Source organism: Melanotaenia boesemani, chromosome 16 (assembly GCF_017639745.1).
Source record: "Melanotaenia boesemani isolate fMelBoe1 chromosome 16, fMelBoe1.pri, whole genome shotgun sequence".
NCBI classification, from domain to species: Eukaryota; Metazoa; Chordata; class Actinopteri; order Atheriniformes; family Melanotaeniidae; genus Melanotaenia; species Melanotaenia boesemani.
In genome coordinates this window covers 2,914,454-2,935,775 of record NC_055697.1, presented here as the reverse complement: position 1 = coordinate 2,935,775, position 21,322 = coordinate 2,914,454, and the positions used below count along the sequence as shown (strand labels likewise).

Below are 21,322 nucleotides of genomic sequence, written 5' to 3'. Positions count from 1 at the left end.
AGTTCCCGTTGTCGTGGAGGAAGTAACAGACTTTAGACGTTCATGACTACGCCGGCATCGGAACAGGAAAACTGGGTCAGCTGGAGCACCGCATCCAACTTCTTTAAACGTCCAGATTTGAAGTTTTTTATGTCAACAGATGGTGTAAAATGAGATGTGATTGTTTAAATTTGACAGCACAGACATGTTTTCTGTATCCGTAAAAGTAGGATGCGATGATCAGACGTTACGTTTTATAAATTCATTATTTTGTCACAGAAAAAAAGCAGTTCAGATCATTTCTGAGAATTTTAAAGCCCAATATGTTAATAAAATAGGTTAAAGGGAAAAATCTGATCATAGAGATGAAGTCATGCTGAAAAAAGAAGAAACCAAACATGAAGATGACCAGAACAGGCTCAGATCAGGACATATAGATGAATAAATCTACATCGGTCCTGTTAGTGAAAGGTACCCTTCCCTCCTCATCCTGGCAGAGTAGGACTTTTCTGGGAGTTATTTCTCTAATTAAACGATCATACATCTGTCAAGGCTCTAATGCTGCCTGCTCCACGTCATGCAAGTCGGCATAATGTTCGCCTCCGGAGGGAGTTATCATACAGAGTTCTGTACATGGAGACATGACATTGATCTGTATCTGTACCCCCCACCCCACATCTGTACCCCCCACCCCACATGAACACTTCCATCACGGCTAATGGGCAGCTGCCCGGATAAGTGATCAGTTAGATGGTCGTTTATGTGGACGGCACATAAAAATCCTCTGGAGCGGGAGGAAGATAATTAATATTGTGTACTGTGTAGCAACGAGGTAAAGGGGAAGGAGGAATGTTTCATCATGCAGCAGACAACTTATTGATGGCGCTGCCTCTTTAAGGTGAGTAATGACCAGCTGAAGAATTTTCTTTCTTTCCTCATTACTGGAAGTCTGAAACAAGTTATCGTGTGTACTCTTTACGAGTCTGAATCTGGTGTTACAATCTGAACATCTTATCTTTGAGAGAGATTTCTGAGCCTTTAAAACAGGAAAACTCACAGTCCACTGTAAACCATCAGGCGGATATTTAGGCAATAACTAAGGAGAAAGTTTGGTTGAGTCCAGCTTTGGAAAACAGGCCAGTGGCATCCCGGATAAAAATGAAACCATCAAACAATCCCAGCCAGGGGATGATTTGGTGGGCTAAACTTAGACACCCATTTCTGTGTCCTTGCACCAAGAAAGCAGGACAGGCAACAGATGAGAGACAAATGAAGACATCAGAGCTGGGACATGGCTGGAAGATGAGCAGAGAAGAGAAACTAACTGGAGGCTGGCCAGCAGAGCTAAGTGGCACAAAGGTGGAAGGAGAAAACGCAGCAGGGACGTGTACGAGGCTGGGTTAACGTAATCTGGTCTGAGGACTAAAGTGACATGAAGGTGGGCTTGTGTGGGTACCCTGGTTGGCCTGCCGCAGGCTGGTGGTAGCTGCATACACGATCTCAGCCGTCCTCTGGATGTCGGGCACCAGCAGAGTCAAACCTTCAGGCTCCGCGTCCGAGCCGTCCGATTTCACCACACCTTTACTTTTATCTTTCTTTGACCTGGAACACACACAAATTCAGATGGACAGTTTACCGATTTAACCCGATTTAAAGTCCACAAACACCAATACATTCTTTCAGGTTTATTTTCCATGATGTGAACGTTTTAGCTCCACATCCAGAACGTGCCTCAGGCTGCTTTTGTTCTCAGAACTGAGTGTTTTACGGTCATATCATTGCCGATGTTAATAAAAGTGATTCAATCAGCTGATATCGTCTTGTATCAGTCGCTGGATCCTGAAACCAATCGACATCGTTTCTGGGCAGAATTCATGATCTGCAAACACAGAGTTGTTTTCCATTTATTCAGCATGATATTGTCTTCAGGTCCAGGTATTTATATCTAAAATAAATTCTAGCTCTTCACAACTCTAATTATAATGTGAATTACTGCATTTTCAGTTCCAGATACTTGAGATTAAATGTGTCGAATGAAATATGTAAATAAATAAAATAAAATGATATATTAAAACATTTTTATATATGAAGTTTAAAATATCTATAAAATTTATTTTTAAAAAAATTTAATACATAAAACTGCATAAATATTTTTTTTTAATTCTCTTAAAAATGAAAAAAAAAATCTAATGTATACATTTATATGAATGAAAATTAACATACATTTTATGAATAAAAATAAAGAACAGAATTAAATGAAAGATGTTTATTGTTGAATCTTTATTCTTCTTCTCTGAAAGTCCAGGTTGTTTATAAAATGCTCTAAAAGGAAAGTTTATTAAACGTAAACATGTTGATAAGGAACTTGTAGTAAATCGAGGGAAAATGAGGTTTTTCTTGTTTCTAGGTTAGTATGTTGTTTTACTGGTCGGGTCTTCTGGAGATGGAACTGCTGCATCTGAACCAAGATGAATCGACACGGATCAACATCTGTGGTCGGAACGTTCTGCCCATCATGGAGTTACCTCCATGTCACTGACTTATCAGGGGGTGGAAGGTTTTCTTCCTGCTGCACCTGAAGTTCTCTGCTGCTGAGACAGAGATATTCCAGGATATCCTGGAATATCCTGGGATCTGTCGCTCCTCATCAGGAGCTCTGACATGGACGCTCATCGTGTCTGAACGTAAACCTGCAGAAAGCTTGGAGGAGCTGTGCTGCCACGGTGTGGGAGGTACTTTTCTACTTCACCAGGGTAATAAAACAACACATTTCTGAAGCCGTGTCCCTGAACACCTTCAGAGGTGGCTCTGTCTGAATTTCAACCAGTCCTCTGCCCCCCAGGGCCACATTTTATATGAGGACTGAAAGGAGCCGAGAGATGTAAAGATTTTCCGTTAGGATGGTGTGATGGTGGAGTGAAGTCAAAGCATTGAATTAGCCGTCACCTTCTGTGGAGCTGAACTGTTTAACTGTTTAAAGTAGAAAACAACTTTCTGTTCTTACCTGAGCCGATTCGTATATGTGTCCACACATGTCTTCATCTTTGCCAGCAGCATTCCTACAGAGGCCTGACCCTCGGAGTGCTCTTCATCCTCCTCCTCTTCATCTTGGCCCTGGTCTCCAGACAGCGGCAGCAGCAGTGGGACCAGTGCAGTGCAGCTGGAAATGGCCCTCAGCAGCTCCAGTAACGCCCGATACAGCGGCACATGGCGTGCCATGTCCAGCACTGCGGAGACGAGAAGGAGACATGGTTCAGACACAGGGTGACACCAACAACCCAAACAGAACCGGATCTGATCGGTCTGAGAGCAGCCAGTGGTGTGAAAATAATCAGAGGAGTGTTAAATGAATGTTTGCTCAGTGCTGCCACCAGTGGCCAGAGGCAACACTGCAGCAACAGCACAGCGGAAACACTCCTTCCTGCAGCTGCTGTTCATGTTAATACTGCGTTTAATGTGCAGTAAGAAGAAAACTCCTAAATGCCGAGCACTGACACTGTGTTTTAATCAACATGATGAATGATTCGGTGAAGGAAATACTGTCTGAAGCTGTGGGTTGACGACAGCGCTACCTTAATACAGTGTTCTGTACAGCCATGTCTGTAAATTTTATAAATGAGGATGCTGCTGCTTCCTCTCCCGCATCCATGATGCTTCCTGAGTTTTACCTCGCCTGTATTCAGATGCATACATTTTTTTAGCAAATATGATCAAATCCCAAACAAACAGAACTCAGAGCTGGGATCATTGTCAGCCTGTATGAGTGGTGAATCAGGACTTGCCCAGAAGGCAATTAGACAGAAGAGCCGAGCGTTTTCTCAGACACTCGTGTGTCCGTGAGCTCGCCTTCAAGTGTCAGCCTCAAAATAAATAGAAGAGCTCTTGTTTGTGGCTCCCAGACTACTTTACATTTATATTGAAATCCCAACCTCCCAACTGTCCTCCTCCTCCCAGAGCTGCTCCACGCCGACCTCCCTCAGCTTTAATCTGCTTTCAGATCCTTTAACCAGCGTCTCGAGCCCAGAATCCCAAGCCCATCCAGATACATCTGTGTAATTACTTGGAGCAATTGTGTGTAACTCATCACAATTCCTCCTCCTGCCCTGTGGAAGGACACGCCTACAGCAGATGGTGAGGAAAGTTAAAAAGTGTTCTGGTCATTTTAATTTTTCTACTTTCAAGCACTGATCTTTTTTCTGACTTCGGGTACTTAATATAGCCTTGTGACATGTTTGCTCCTCAACTACAACATGGATTAAACAGAACGCATTCATGTTCCTCAGAGGATGAATCGTACTGTAGCTGTGTTCCAGTTCAGGGTCTGCACACACATACGCCAGCGTGGAGCACTAAGCACTCCGAATCCGCCCTACAAATCTGCACTTCGGTTGGCCTCAAACGAAGGCTGCTGGCGATGCATCCTTCACGGCCTCTTTTCTCCCAGAATTCATTGTGCACAAGACGGTGGCGAATGAGCAACTGAGCTCAGAAGAGTACTTTTTTTTTTTTTTTTAAACTACACTTTAGTACTAACGTAACAAAAGCAAGTACATTAAAAAGATGTTTGTTAAACGGCTGCATTTAAATTCTGTAATATTTGATATTTGTGGATTTTTCAGGGATTAACGAAGAGTCTACCGGCTGGAAAACAACTGAGCCTCAGATTGTTCTTTTTAATTACATTACTTGGTTGGTGTTAACGTTCACTAAAGCGTGCTATGATATGCAAACAGTAATTTCAGAGGTTTAAGTGACATAACGTTCTATGTTGTTGCTTTGGGAAACTCTTGTTGACCATGTAGGCTGTTCCAATTTTACGAATGGTAAGCAGACTCTGAAGTGTGTAGACTACGGAGGACACTGGAAGCGTACGTAGCCGCACACTCCGAAGTGTGTAGACCCTGAATTGGGACACAGCTTGTGGTTTACCAAAGTTTTTATCTATATTAGCACCAGAACTCTAAATGAATTTCCACCAAATTCAGATGAAAATGGTGATAAATTTAGCAAATCCTGACATTTCCCATCAACACTGTGGACGTATCATCCACCAATCAGCTGGGTGCTGCCAGAGCAGACTTTCAGCCCGTTTACATGCACTAGGATGTTGTGCAGCAGCAGGGTGTCTGAGTAGCAGTAAAACTCTGAGATGATTCTCTGTTTTAAGAATCAAGATGTGGACATCCTGGACAGAAAGGCTGGATGCTTCCAGAGAGGCGTCAAGGTGTTAAAGTAGAGAGGCCCTCTTTCCGTAGGGCGGGGCTGAGACGCCATCTGTCCTCATCGTACAACGCTGTTGTCAGAACATATTCCGGCACTTAACAGATCAACCAACCACCTCACAGCTGGGGGAGGAACATTTGTTTAGGCTGCTGGGACACCAGTTTCTCTGGCACATAACTGGACTAACACCTGTCATGTGACCTAGGTCATGTGACTCCTTTGTGTCTACAATTGTCAGTGCTACTTCCTGTGCCCCAAACAACTGATGAAGGTGTTTGGATGAACAAAGAAACGTCTTGAGTTCTGAAGTATGTTTTAAGTCCAGTGTTTTAAAAATAAAATCTTAGAAGTAAAACATTCATGTGCATGTCCAGGACGGCAGACGCTGCCATGTTTAACAAACATCAGAAGTCCTGAAAAAAAACAAGAAGTTACATCACTACGTACATGCTCAGAGAACTCTGATGATGGACTGGAAAATGTAGAGCAGGGTTTGTCATTTATCACATTTTTAAAGGGGAGGCAGCCCGCGTCACACCTGATTATCACAATAATCTGATTACTCCCAGTTATGGGATTTTGATGGTTATGTAAATGGGGTCAATGGTAGCTTGTTAACTTCATCCAAGGTATCCATGGTAACCAAGGTGAACACCTGTCAATCGGTGATGACAGCTCAGGTGATTCTGTGATTTAGGGCTAGTTGTTTGTAGGGCTGCAACGATTAGTCGATGTTGTCGACAATAAAAATAGTCGACAACGAATTTAGCCGTCGACTATTGTCGGCAAAAAAAAAAAAAAAAAAAAAAAAAAAACTACCGAGTGAGACATCATTTTCTAATCCTATCTCTGCTGAGAGTTGCACAATGCACATGCGCAGAGAGGGGAAAAAGATACAGAGTGACACATCGTCTTCTTTTTTAATCTCTGCTGAGAGTTGCACATGCACAGTGAAGTCCACCAGGGAAAAAATATGGTGGCGGGTAGGAAAGAAAACGGCGGCGGAGAACGTTAAAAGTCTGGGATAAGTTCACGTTAAGCTTACAAAATAAATTAAATACATGTGAGATTTGTAAAGCGGACCTTGTGTACTGCAATGCTCGAACATTTAAAGAGGAGGCACGTCAGACTTAACCTTATGCAAAATTTTAAAGCTGAAAGTGAAATAAGATCCATTTATAATAATCATGAGACACATAATCCGATTGGTCGACTAGTCGTTTTAATAGTCGGTGACTAATCGACCATCAGAATAGTCATTAGTTGCAGCTCTAGTTGTAAGTGTGGAATTATTGTATAAGAGTCAAACTAATGCTGTAAGAGCTGGCTTCTGGTCAGATGGATCAACATTTACTCGTGTAGCCCCTTGTTTGGTGTCGCTGCTTCTTTCTCCGTGTGACACACCGTTCAGTATGCAGAGTCCCAACGTCACTTTATTTTCATTTATTTATTTTAGTAAACACTGCTGTGCCCCGATTTAATTATGTCCCTGTTTACTTTTCTATTTATCTGAGATACTTACTTTATGTTTTCACAAAAACATAAAGGAGCTAGCTTTGCTTAGTAACAGGTTAATTAGTCTGTTAGCAAACCTGCTAACACTTAGCTGTTTGAATATTAGCTTTTCTGTAGTTTCTAGTATATTTTAGATAGTTTTACCGTTGGTTTTTAGTACTTCTATCCCAGCTAGTCAGTAGTTTTAGCTTAGTTAGTTGCTCTTTTTAACCATGTTTTGTGGGTAGGCTTAGAATAGCTTCTTGTTAGTTTTTAGCTTAGTTTACATCAGTGTAGGTTAGTTAAGTCTCAGCATCCTTCTTTCTTTTTACACATCTGGAGTTGATGGTGCAGAGGAACTTACAGAACAGACAGTACTTGCACACATAACCCTGCACTCTGGACATAAAACATAGATCCAAACACTAAAAAAAAAAACTGATTACATAGTTCAAATAACTTAACGATTGAATATTTTTCTGCATTCATGTGTGTTTTGGTTCTGTAGTTTTGTCTGTTCATTTAGTAACACGAACCCCAACCCAGTTTCATGAAAAAGAAAATCAGAATTTGTATTTGTTTTTAGACTTTCAGTGGTCCATAACCTCTTCTGGTTTCTACTGTAAATATTTTAGGGATATAAATAACTTAAAAATACTCCATCAAATGACACCGCAGTCGAATCAAAATGCACATGTATGCATTTCTGTTGCTTTTTATTTCAGATTAAATGAATCACTATCAAAACGTCTTTGTACTAAAAAGAAGTGATCTTTAAAACTAGACCACAGATGTTTGCAGTAACCTGCACAGTGTACAGAATCATTTTCTCTATTTTTGTACATTTAAAAATGTTTTGGATCACTAAGTTATGGTATAATGTCAACAGTTTTTTTTTTTTTTTCTTAACCCTGTCCTGTCCAGCATCCTAACATACAGAACGGTGGTCTGTGTGCCATATTTTGCTTGACAGATTTGCTCTACCAAGGGAGACATGTTATATACATGGCTGCCCTTGATATTTTTATTATTTTTATTGTAATCTTATTTTCTTTAGTCTTATATGTCAGTGCCGAACCTGACAGGGAGATAGAGGAAGAGAGAAAAAAAAAAAAAAAGGGAGAAAAGGACAGGATTAAAATGTGGAAATAACAGTTGTCTATGCTGCCCAGAACATATCACAAAAAAAAACAACAACATAAACTACCACAGTACTACATGATACCGAAAGAAAGATAGAATGATGATATGAAAAATTACAATAGTCATCAAACGTACCTGCAGATGAACGTACCAACACACAAACATCAGCTACATCTAGTGAGAAGCGGATGGAGAGACGAGCACGTTTGTGAGCATGCACGTGTTAACATGCATGTGTGGCCATGCAACAGGGAGGAAATGTGTACCCGCAAGGGGGCCGCGATCACGCCGCACCCCGAAGCATCAGCGGGGGACGGGGGGAGCCCGAGGCCCCAAAGGCCAAGCAGATCCACAGAGTACCAAGCCCGGGACAGCCAAAGCAGACAGAGCAGCGGCCCACCCGGACCAGAGCAGAGGAGTCCCCAGACCGGAACCCCCGGCGCGACGGGACAGGGGCACCGGGCAGCCCAGGGCGACGGCGAGCAGGCCCACAGGCCCAAGGGCCACCCATTCCCCCCAGGAACCCGACGGGGCCCGACCGCCCCAGGCAAAACCACCGTGGGCCACGCCAACCCAACACCAAGGCTAGGCACCACAGGGACAAGAACATGTCCGCCGGTCCCCCCCCCCCCCCCCCCCAAAAAAACCAAAACTTTTTTACCCCAACCCTTACCCATTCATCCCCCACCCCTCCCCACCCCCACCAGGGGAAGCCCAGGGAGTCTAGGGCTTGGTGGGCCCCAGACCCGACACTCTCCACATACACACACCCACACAACCACATACATTCTCCCTGAGGTCTCACCAGCCCCCCGATGCGGCACCGAGGGCAGCCCCCAGGGCAGATGGCGCCCAGTAGCACCCCGCACAGGACTCCAGGCAGGCACCGAACCTCCACCCCCCGCAGCCCCGAGTGCATCCCGGGACACGAGGGCATAGGAAGACCCCCGCCCCCCTGCCCCCCAGCCTGAGTTGTGTGTGCATGAGTATGGGCTATTTATAATGTAATTAAAAACTGGAAGGAGCCATGAGATGGTGATGGGTCCCACTGCTGCCAGGCAGCAGGACCCCCTCAGGACTCCCTCAGTGTGTGTGAGTGTGTGTTATGTGTGTAGTGCAGTACTGTTAAATGTGGTAGTGTCTAACATGTAAATAAAATCGGGGAGAGAGAGGTCACAAAGGGAGGGGATGGAGGAAGGGCCACCTCGGTGGCTCCTGTCCGCCCACCCACAGCCCATGTGCCCATCCCCCCGAGGCCCTAAATGTATATTGATGTCTAGGTTGTGATTAAAATCTAGTGGGGCGGGCAGTCGCAGGGGTCCACCGGGGGATCCCACAATGGGGACCCCTCAGCCAAACCCATCGCCTCCACCCGCCCCACAGTGCCCTATGTGTAGTGTGTATGATGTGGGGTGGCGGGGGAGGAGAGGGGCTCAGGGAGGGGCACAACTGGGAGAGAGATCCCCGTCCCAGCCGGGCCCGGGGAGGGGCACAACTGGGAGAGAGATCCCCGTCCCAGGCAGCCAACTCCCCAGCTGGCCGCTGTAGGCGCCCCCGCCTCCCCAAGACCACCCGAGGGAAGAGGGGCAAAGGCCCGGCCCAGCCAAGAGCCCAACGCATCAGTGCCCCGGACGCTCACCCACCCCCGGCAGCCCACGCCACCACACCAGGGGACCAGAGAGCCCCAGGTTGCACATACATATCCTGGTCGGGTCCAAGGCACAGCGTCCCCATCCACCCCGAAGCAGCCCCTGGCGGGAGGGGAGAGAGCGAGAAGGAGAGCAGACTCCACCCCCATGAGCCCTAATCCCCCCCCCTAATGTCAACAGTTTAATGAGTTGTTATTGCCCGTTGACTTTCATGAGCTGTACAGGTCATAGAAATATGAAGCACTTGAAGAAACTCCAAGAAATTACACCACTATACACAAAAACAACAGTGTAGGGACAGGCCGGCCATTTCTATTACAGTTTTTAAAGGGTTAAACAGTAAAGTAGATTTCATGTAAACACACATAAAACAAACCAGCCGAGCAGCAGCTTTTACCGAGGAAACATCCCGTCAGTCCTGGTTTACATTTGTTGTTCCAAACTGACCAAATACAAGCTGCATTTCTGTCTATAAAAAACACAAACAGCTCGGTTTTATGGTAATACATAACAATGTGCATCTTCCTCTGGCTGGAAGGAAGAAAAAGACGACGTAACACACAAGAGTAACGACAAAAGATAAATCACAACCTGTGCAACGATCAGTGAGTTCTACTGGTTTTTAAATGTTTTCTGATGTTTTTCTATTTTTTCATTAGAAGACGAAAAATATTCTCAAACACACATTGACCTTTTATGCTTCTGTTACATGATATTTAACCATGTTTATTCCACCTCATCAGCTCCATCTGTTCAACTTCCTCTTAACACTGATATCCAACCAGCCAATCACACGGCAGCATGTAGCTATGCAGACGTGATGAAGACGACCTGCTGAAGTTCAAACTGAGCATCAGAATGAGGAAGAATGGAGATTTAAGAGACTTTGATTTAAGAGACATGGTTGCTGGTCTGAGTATTTATAGAGAATTTCACCCACAACCATCTCCAGGGTTTCCAGAGAATGTTCTGAAGAAGAGAAAATATCCAGAGCAGCAGTTGTTTGGACCAGGATGCAGCAGAAGACACACCGGGTGCCTCCTGCCAGCTAAGAACAGGAAACTGAGGCTACAATTCACACACACTCACCAACACTGGACAATAGAAGATGGAGAAACGTTGCTGGTCTGATGAGTCTCCATTTCAGCTCCACATTCAGATGCTCGGCTCAGAATCTGCTGGAAACATCATGAAAACATGGATCCATCCTGCCTTGGATCAACGCTTCAGGCTGCTGCTGGTGTGATGGTGGGGGGAGATTTTCTTGGTCCACTTTGGGCCCCTTAGTACCAACGTGGCCTGGTTTAACCACCACAGCCTACTTGAGTATTGTTGTTGACCATGTCCATCCCTTTATGACCACAGTGGAGCATCTTCTGATGCTACTTCCAGCAGGATAATGCACCATGTCACAAAGCTCAGATCATCTCCACCTGCTTTCTAGAACATGACAGTAGCTATGTTTACATGGACAATTTTTCATCTATCTAAATGAAATCAATCTGATCGGACATTCCAGCTGACATGTTGACATGGACGCTGGATTAAGTGATCCGATCAGCTGTATTTACATGATGGACAGATTTAATACGATCATGAAGCCTTTGACATGCGCAGTGCTGCTAGTTGGGAAGAAGTGTTTTCAGAAACAACATCCACCACAAGTGATGGGAATGAGTCTAGACATGGATATTTTTCCCTGCTGATCCAATCACGAAAAGGTTTAAACCGCCCCTCTTCATCGGACCGAAAATTCTTTCTGATCGAGGTCGATCGGATCAGCTGATGTGTTTAAATGACACATTTTATTTTGATTGGATGTTTGACTGGATGAAAAGTGCTCCATGTAAATGAAGCCAATGAGTTCACTGGACTCCACAGTCACCACATCTCAGTCCAGAAGAGCAGCTTTGGGATGTGGTGGAACAGGAGATTCTCATCCCAAGGACGGCCTGGTACTAGAAGGTGGACCTGATGAAGAGGACGACCTGGTACTAGAAAGTGGACCTGATGAGGAGGACGACTTGGTACTAGAAGGTGGACCTGATGAAGAGGACAACCCAGTGCTAGAAAGTGGACCTGATGAGGAGGACGACTTGGTACTAGAAGGTGGACCTGATGAGGAGGACGACCTGGTACTAGAAGGTGGACCTGATGAGGAGGACGACTTGGTACTAGAAGGTGGACCTGATGAGGAGGACGACCTGGTACTAGAAGGTGGACCTGATGAGGAGGACGACCCGGTACTAGAAGGTGGACCTCATGAAGAGGACGACCCGGTACTAGAAGGTGGACCTCATGAAGAGGACGACCCGGTACTAGAAGGTGGACCTGATGAAGAGGACAACCCGGTGCTAGAAAGTGGACCTGATGAGGAGGACGACTTGGTACTAGAAGGTGGACCTGATGAGGAGGACGACCTGGTACTAGAAGGTGGACCTGATGAGGAGGACGACCCGGTACTAGAAGGTGGACCTGATGAGGAGGACGACCCGGTACTAGAAGGTGGACCTCATGAAGAGGACGACCCGGTACTAGAAGGTGGACCTCATGAAGAGGACGACCCGGTACTAGAAGGTGGACCTGATGAAGAGGACGACCTGGTACTAGAAGGTGGACCTCATGAAGAGGACGACCCGGTACTAGAAGGTGGACCTCACGAAGAGGACGACCTGGTACTAGAAGGTGGACCTCATGAAGAGGACGACCCGGTACTAGAAGGTGGACCTCATGAAGAGGACGACCGGGTACTAGAAGGTGGACCTCATGAAGAGGACAACCTGGTACTAGAAGGTGGACCTCATGAAGAGGACGACCGGTTACTAGAAGGTGGACCTCATGAAGAGGACAACCTGGTACTAGAAGGTGGACCTGATGAAGAGGATGATCCGGTACTAGAAGGTGGACCTCATGAAGAGCACAGTGAGTGTAGATGCAAGAATAAAAAACAAATATGAATAACAATCTGAATAGTTATGGTTGAAGTTAGGCCTGTCACGATAACAAATTTAGCTGTACGATAAATTTTCTCAGAAATTATCGCGATAAACGATAATATTGCGCAGAGCGCTAATGTGTCATTTTGAGACCATTCTCAACTAATATAGTGACCTATGCCGTAATAATGCAAGTACACATTTTCAAAGGTCAATAAACTAAATAAATAAAAGCGCCTTTTTCACTGTTGCATCTTCAAATAAACTCCAGACAAGTAGACAAGCATGCCGGTTTTAATGACGAACCAAACTTCAGCACTTTACATCGAACAAAAACCCGTGTTCTTCTTCTGCTCTTCAAAATCTACTGCTTGTGAAACAAAGTCATTCTGCCCTCTGTTGGCCTTATAAGTAACTACAACCCAGCAGTTAGCTGGGATACCACATTCACATACGCCGGGACACCGGCCCAAAAGTTATGCGGCCCACTGGGAATCCTCCCAAACCTCTCGATTAGCCGGCATTGCTCTTAATGTGTATTTTGTCATATACGGTAGTATATAGGCTGATTCTATTTGCGTAATGTGCCTGCGGATTACAGGGGTTATTACGGTAGACCAGGAAGTGGGGGCTTTGTACTGACGTCGTAAGCTAGAATGTGTGTGTTCTGCTTACATGTGGGAAGCAGCGAAACAATAAAAGAGGAGATGCTTGCATCTATTATTTACATATTTCAGCATGAGAATCGGAGGTTTAGCGCGAGAGCGTGAGAAGCCACTTAAATACGCAAGTCTCACGGCCATTGCGTGTTGGCAGCCGTGCAAAACAAATGCGGCTTACCGGCTCGTGCTGCAACATGCTGCAGTCAAGTGTGACACTAGAGAGATCACTCCGCAAGAAACCAGAGCGTTTAGTCGAAATAATCCATAGTGAAACCTATTGTCATACACAGTCTATGGTAAAGGGGGGACGAAAAAAAATTATCGCGGCCGGCAAACTTATCGTGCTCTTATTTTCTTATCGTTCAATTAATTGACTTATTGCTTATCGCGACAGGCCTAGTTGAAGTTTCAGTTTTAGTCCGGCGTTTTTTCAGTTTATGGAAAACTTCTCGTCTCCAATAATCCGTGTCCAGTTCAGACTTGTTAACAGCTCTAATAATCCACCACGGAAACATCCGGCGCTGCTATCAAATGTCAAGCAGAGAAATTCTAATTAACCCTAAAACCTTGTTGTCCACTCGTGGCCCCGGCATCACTTTTCATCCTATTTACGGCCTGTTCGGGCCCATGTTCCCATGTGTAGATAGGAAGGCTCCTGTAATTACAGCTGACAGACTGACTGATGGCTGGTATTTCACTGTGGGGGGGGAGCGCAACAGACGAGGGGCATTCACACAGTAAACACAGAAGAGTCTTAAAGGAAGCTTGGTTAACTCCTCGTTGATTACATACCAATTATAGAAGCACAGACAGCAGACGGGAGCGCATTTCTAACAGGGATACTTCACAGAGCTGGGCCATGCTACATGATGCTGCAGGCATTTCACAGGAGTTTTCCCACATCACTGAAACTCTTCCCAGTTTGGAAAATCAGTCTCCGAACTGATGCTGTGAAGTTCTTCTGTGGAAACGACTTAAAACAGTAGCTCCCTGCAGAAGAAATCCTTGCATCGGATAGTTCACCACAAGAAGATGTCCTGTTGTCGTTTGTCAGCATGTTTTTTTGCCCCTATTGGCCAAATAAATCCTTCACTGTATGTGTCACAAACACAAAGCCAGGCAACATCAGCCAGTGTGTCGTTATGTGTGTGCGTGGGCTGGTTGCTGCTGTAAGCGACGGGTGTGTGTTGACTTCTCGGGGGAAAGAAAGCATTGAGCATGCAGATCGCAGCGAGTGGGTGGATAATATTGTGACTCAGGCTGGGTGGCTGGACAGTGTCGGGTCTTCCTGACCCCTCTGGGGCAGAGCAACAGTGGAGAGAGGAGCTGAAATATTCAGACTGTGACATGTCTCCGCCAACACACAGTCTGCCTCAGTGGACACCAAAGATAATGTGCATCAAAGCAGGACTGTGTGGAACAAGCAGAAAGAAGTGGCCTGGAGCTCTTTGCCATTTCAGAGCACCGGTTCCATTTTAGTGCAGAAAGACTTTCTTTAGAAAGCCAGCTCGTCAACTTACTTAATGTTGTGCTGAAATAGGCCGTGTGGACGTATGAACTGGGTTAGAAACTAAGGTTACGCTATAACAGAATAAAGCAAAATTTGAAAACAACAAACATGAGACCAGACATTTTTCTTTGTCCATGCAGTCGTAACTGCTGCCGTTAAAATCCTCAGTTCTTTGGTTCTACAGTGAAATCAGAGATAACATCACACAGGTGAAGGCTGCACCGATCAGTCAGTTACGTCATTATGAGCAGACATTCATCATATTCATAAATAATCTGAAAGATAAGAAGAGCAGATTGAATTTGTTTTAAGAAAGGAGAGCAGAGCAGCATCTCATCAGGTGAACCACTAGATGAGCCAGAGACTTGCCCAGTCAACAGAACTTATTTGGAGCAAATCACAGTATAAATCATTACCTGATTTCTGGATTTATCACAGCATAATCTGATTATCCTTTATCAGATAAAGCAGCACATGATGAGAAACCTCAACACACTTGGATTTCTCCCCAATGTCTTTGTGCATGTAGACCCATATATCTGATTTATTTAATCTTTTAACAGCTGTATATGTGCAAGGAGCTGTGTCACTTCTGTCCAGAGTCAGCATCTCACACAGAGATGATGAAATGAATGAAATGAAGCATTATTTATTAACATATATTAACATTAGCAGCTAACGATAACACTGTGGGCGTCACCATTTTTAACAAAGACCAGATGTTTTGAAAATATGAGAAAGCCACTACATATGTACGCACTCTGAAACCGACAGTACATGCACCAACAATCTTTTAAAAATGGTATTTCAGAAGATTATGTAGATTGGTCAGATCAGATTATTACAGTAATCTGATTACTCCCAGATCTGTTTTTGGATGTCTGTGTGACTATGGATGACAACTGATTCAGGAATATAATCCAGAGAAAACAACCTTGTGTTGATGTGTGTGTGTTTGTTGACAGTGTGTACTGAGGACTGAAGGTGATAATCCCCCGTGGTCTATTATTATTTTTAGAATTATTTTTACCAGATTGATTGTGCAGGCCAGATTGGACCCTTCTGCGAGCCGGTTTTGGTCCTCGGGCTGTATGTTTAGCACGCCTAGTTTATGGTTAGTGCAGCTATGGTTTCTACTGAATAACCCCCCCAAAACCTGTACCGCCACCCTCTGGTGACACCATTCAGCCTCATTTCTTCCCTTCATACGAGCCTTTTTCAAGCTGGCTTCGGATGTGCTAATGAAAGGAAACCCCGCTGAGCAGCAGGTATGGCTTCCATGAGGAGAAAACACAGTGGAAGTGAAGCAGAGAATGGACAGCTCTGCAGGCATGGTATCTGTTTCCACTCCTCAGAGCCCCAGATCTTTGTCCTCCACCCAGCCACATCCATCCTTTATGTCCCTGCCTCCTCCTCCACCCTCCCTCATTCCCCGCAGGTCTGCTGATGTTGGACTGAACCCGGAGCATCGTGCCGTGCAGCTGCATTTTACTCCTTTTTGGAGTTTTTTTTTTCTCCCATTTTTTCCTATTGTTTATGTGGAAGGCATTGCGTTTGTGTGTTTGTGTGTGTGCGCCACCAGCCCCCACAACGGTGGGAGAGGAGGAGACAGCTGTAAGCGTGAGCGATCTCATTTCCCCCTCCCTCCGTCTTCCCCCCTCCTTCTCCCGTGCTCATGCTTCTTCTCCTTCATTGCCACGGCCATCAGGACCCGTCCTCCCTGCCTCTCCTTCGCTCTGCTTGGTTATGCAATGCACATTCCTCCCACGGTGACTAACTGGTGCTGGAGACCACTGGCGGCGGGGGCAGACCTGTGGTGGCACAGCGACTGCCGATCAGACTCCCTCTGAATGGGAATTTTTTCAACGTTTCTCTGGAATATCACCTTCCAGACTGGTCTGATGTGAGATCATCTCTCCCTGCAGACGTCGGCATCGGCTCTGTAAATAGCGTCTCTTTTCTGAAAAGCTCTCGTTCTGATGCCCAGAGGAGTCCAGAGGTAGTGGAGGTGTGCTGAGCAACCAGAGGAGGGGTGTAGATTTAAGGATACGAAGTGGAGGGAGGTGGTGTAGTTGTATTGGATGGAAGGAAAGACGGATGGTGTTTGACCGTTAAACAGAGGGAAGTTGATCAGAAGGAAAGTTGGGGTGAGGGTGGGGTAGACTGCTGAACTTAACAGGTGATTCAGATCAACGATAGGACTGAGAAAGTGGTGAGCTGCCTTCTTTTCTCTCTCTCCAACACTTTGTTTGATGCTCGCACCACCGGGACTATAACTACAAGCTCACCCCCACCTCCTCTCCTGGATCTCCACATGTAGGATGTCTTTAAAGCCACTGTCCTCCTACGAGGATCTGAAGAGCATGCCAGATGGTGTCATACACCTGAAACAGCTTCAAGTAAGTCACAATCCTCAGTTTTGTTAGTTTACATTTCATTTAATGGGCATTTATCAGATTTCAAAGAGAGAGGAGTCCCACATCTTCCACGTCTTCATAGGAAGGCTGAAGCTCTGCCCTGAGGAACTACTTTCTATGTAAAATTCTGAAGGGCAAATGATGCAGAGGCTCAGAGCTTGTTTCATATGTGACTGATGACATCTGAAGCTTCGAAAGGTATGGCTGCTTCATTTAACACATCACTGATTCAAAATGTTTCAGTGGGACCAAAGAGCTCCATCTTCTGGTGGAGGAGAAGCCTCGATGGGGCTTCATTACTCCACGAATGTCATGTCTCTCCGTCTCAATTTTGACCCAGTTTAACTCTTAAACTCCAGACATTTTTCATGTTTTTGATTTCATGTTTTATTAAAAAAACAGAAATTTGCTCAACCCTTTAATCCTTTAACCCTTTAGTCAGCATCAGACATGTTTCCAGCCTCAGCTGTCAGATTATGAGGCTAAAATGATGTAAAATGAACGTATGAATAGATGTAGCAGCATAAAGGCCGACCAGAAGAAGAAAGTAGAATTTATTACTAACAGAACTTTGTAGAAATAACACACAGATCAACAGTGACCAAGCCTTTTCTCATCTCATAGTACTCTCAAGTCTTGGCTTTCAGGAGAAAAAATATTGTTATTGAAACAAACACACAACAGAAACTATTTCCATGTTTCCACTTTTTCCTCATTTCCAGTTATTCCTGCTACTATTTACCTGCTATCCTCACTAAACCAACTCCAGCTCAGCTGCTTTGTGGCGCCACCGTGCATCAGAAACGTCTTCTTGGCTTTATTCCAGCCATAGAGGAGCTTTATTTTTCTTCTTTTCACACACACACAGAACTTTCTGCTCACTGGTTGATCTTTGGCTGCTCCTGATTGGACGTTACCGTCAATATAAGCTCTCTGATTGGTGGAAAGTCTGACAGGAAGCGGCTTCATCATCATGTCCAGGTCTAATAAGAGGTCTCTTAGCAACATAGTAGTGATGGTGATGTTTTTATGGTGAAATGTGATAAATAATGCTGTTATCATGGATCATTGTGGATTTACCAGATAGAGTCTCTGAATAAAAATAATAATAATAAAATTTAGTGGCTTGATTGCAAACCTCCTGGATGGGATAGAAATGCCTGGAAAACTTCCGTAGATCACCTAAAGGGTAGCTATCCATCACAGTTTACCCCACAGAGCTACACACCACCGCTCCTGGTGGTGGAGGAGATGGACCTCAGGGAGATCTGATGGAGGTTTAAGGGTTAACAAAGGAAACGTTCACGACACCAGAGTTTCTGTTTGTTTCTGTCGATATAAATTATAAAAGGAGGTTAGTTTATTTTGATTCTGATAACCTTAGATCATGGTTCAACTTAAATCTAAAAGCTTTTCCATTTATCTTAGTGTTTTAAAGGGGAAAAGTAGGAAAAAAGCTCCTTATACAAGAGGAATATTTCGTTAGTGTAGTCATAAAATTGTAAAGGACTGAAACTTGATAATCTCGGGTCTGACGCAACGAGGCCTCAGTTGGTGTGGTCACATGACTTCTGGCATGTTGAAGCAACGTATTGAAACACTTCTCATTCATAAGGTCATATCACTATTTTTAGTCCAGTTTTTAAAAAAACGCTTCCTAAAGGAGCCTGAACCAACATTTTATTTGTTCAGCTTTATCTTTCGGTTTATTCTGGAATGTTTTGGGCGCATCGTGTCTGCATGGGAGGGTTTTTATTTTTAAAAACAAAGAACTTTATTGTACTTAGTGGATGTCGTGGGCTCGAAATTAAACCACGCTTACTTTTAACCTGAGGAAACGCCACAAGCGCCACAAGCTGGCATTATAACAGCTTGACTGCAGAGCAGGAGTCTGAGCTCATCTTCCAGCTCATCTTCAGTCCTCCCGGGAAGCTGCTGTTTGTTTGATTCACTGTTAGGCTTTACAGCGCTGGGCTTCCTACACCCACAGCTTCAGCTGGGTTGTTGTGGATAAACGGATGGAGGGAAGACAAAAGTGAGCAGTGGAGGAGGAAACACAAGCATGTCTGTCTAACATGGACTCTCTTTTCCTTCTTTTCCAGATGAATGTCCCGTTGCCAGGTTAGGTGAGAATCAGGATCATGGGCACCACCGTCATAACCCTTGATGATGTGCGGGCACTGGAGGCCAAGGAGGAGCAGGAAGAGTCCATCTTAGCCTTGTTAGGCATCATTGGCACGTTCCTTAACCTCTTTGTGATTGTATTTGTTTACATCTACACCACACTGTGACGTCCACAGCTGGAGGTAAACCCTGCCATCAGGGAAGACTTGGAATGGAGCAGAAGGGAAGGAGTTGGACATGAACATCTACTCCACAGAGAGGAGGAGGACGGGGGACAGAGTGAGTGAGGATCAGGAAGAAGCCATATTTCTACATCACAGCTACGTTCCAGGGAGATAACAAAGGGCTGGATAAAAACTTGCCACACCCCTGAAATTTTGGGACCAACAGGAATGAATCTTTAATTTTCTGTGATCTAACTGTGAAGGTGGTGGGAATGCCAGCGATGTACAGCTTGTAAAAATTGAGCTTGGAAACGTCCCGGGGACAATGTTGGCCACCAATCCGCCTGCAGGGCCAGAAACATGAGGACGTCAGAGGCCCTGGAAAACCTTCCTGTGCAGCGTCTGAGGCCCCTGCCATGCCCAGAACGACACAAACATTGATGTGTTCCCGATTAAGACAAGACAAGATAGAACCTAATTAAACGAAATAAACTTGACTGAACATGAAACTGGGAAGACGTTCCACTTTCTTTGTCCATGAAGAGTGGTGGATTTCTCTATTTATCTGTGTTGACTTCAGGGTAGTGTCAGCAATCCTTTCCTTGTATTCAAAATGTTTTTTACAAATATTTGAATAAAGTTGCGATGTACTGTGTGACAGGTCGTATTTAAACACAGGAGCAGCATTCTAAGGAAACCGCAGGTCTTGTAATGGAGATTTAACCTGAAAAACATCCCAGTGGTAATTTTTTATATATATTATACATGCCGTCATGGAAATGGAACTACAGTTTTTAGAAGCCAAATATTCAGAAATCATTGCTGTTTTTAAATAAAAGAGAAACTGGAGAGTCATGGGTATGGTACAGCTTTACAAACTATCTTGATAACTGAAAGAGTATAAGCCAGGAAGAACTGAAGGATGGTTTCTTCCACTAATGATGGTAACCCATCTCTCAGCCATCCCACAGAAAGCCCCAGGAACTGAATTGAAGTGGTAACAAACTGCAGATCCACATGGATAAAGGAGCTGTGTTTAGTTTATTTACATTTACCAGGTCTAGTCTCCAACTGGACTCTGGTTCTCGAAGTGGATGGGTTCCAGTTTAGATTTTAAAGTGGTTTTCTGTGGATCAGCTCAGGCACTTCTTGTCAAATCTGATGTGAATGCTACTCAAGTTGTAAATGAAACGGAGGACACACACTGAAGCTTTCACACACACACACTGGCCTTGCCTTTTGAGCTAAATGGTCTGGACTGGATCTGTACTGGTGAATAATTACAAGCCAGTCTCCTACAGGCGAGTCGTCTTCTGATTTCAGTCCAGCATCATGGTCAAGTCCACCCAGCATGAGTGATGGAACACGACAGAGTTACATATGTGGTGTTACCTGCATGTATTAAACTTACATTCTATCTATTCTGGCCCAAATGTGGGCTGTGAGTGCCAGAAGTGGCCCAGATTAGGCCCAAATAGGTCTGCTGTCCTAGTAACTTATCCCTAAAGGCTTTGCTAGGACTAATGATTAAAGTTGAGAAATATTCTGAGCTGACTGGACTGGAGAGAGAAATGAAGGTCTAACAGCTGGATCAGACTGGATCAGAGACCATGCCAGTCCCAAAAAACGCTGAACCACTATGATACATATTAGTGTGGAGCAGTACAAAGCAAATAACCAATTGAAGTTATCCTAAACAATGCCCTCTTATTTATGTATCTTCATTTAAATGTTAATCTAAATGTAGACACATGGTCAGACTCTGTGGGTGTCTGGAAAACACTAATTATATTTTTGTAAAACAAAACACAGGAAAATGGAGTAAGGGGACAATTAGGCTAAGAGGAAAAATTATCACAGGTTGCTAGGCAACAGCAGGAGGAGGAAAGGAGAGACTGAACCAAAGAGGAAAAACTTGTGTTTGACGCTGCCGTCTGAAGGAAACAGAAACCCGAACATTTCTGAACTGGAAGTGTACGACATGTAAAACCATGATGTATGTGTGCATCATCGGCCACCAC

General features: G+C 44.6%; 1 protein-coding gene and 1 long non-coding RNA gene across 4 annotated transcripts in view; one reads left to right on the top strand and one right to left on the bottom strand.

Annotated features, from left to right (window-relative positions):
• Positions 1-21,322, bottom strand: part of birc6 (baculoviral IAP repeat containing 6) — a 128,664-nt gene that overhangs the window by 27,177 nt on the left and 80,165 nt on the right. For all 3 annotated transcript variants that reach the window (XM_042010087.1, XM_042010089.1, XM_042010088.1), the window contains exons 65-66: positions 2,984-3,206; positions 1,436-1,581 (exon numbers count right to left, since the gene is read on the bottom strand). In XM_042010087.1, the coding sequence (XP_041866021.1) occupies positions 1,436-1,581; positions 2,984-3,206 (369 nt within the window). The remainder of the gene's footprint in view (positions 1-1,435; positions 1,582-2,983; positions 3,207-21,322) is intronic.
• Positions 16,163-19,956, top strand: LOC121655445. Its single transcript, XR_006013204.1, has 2 exons — positions 16,163-16,995; positions 19,116-19,956. It is a non-coding gene; the product is annotated as an uncharacterized LOC121655445 (long non-coding RNA).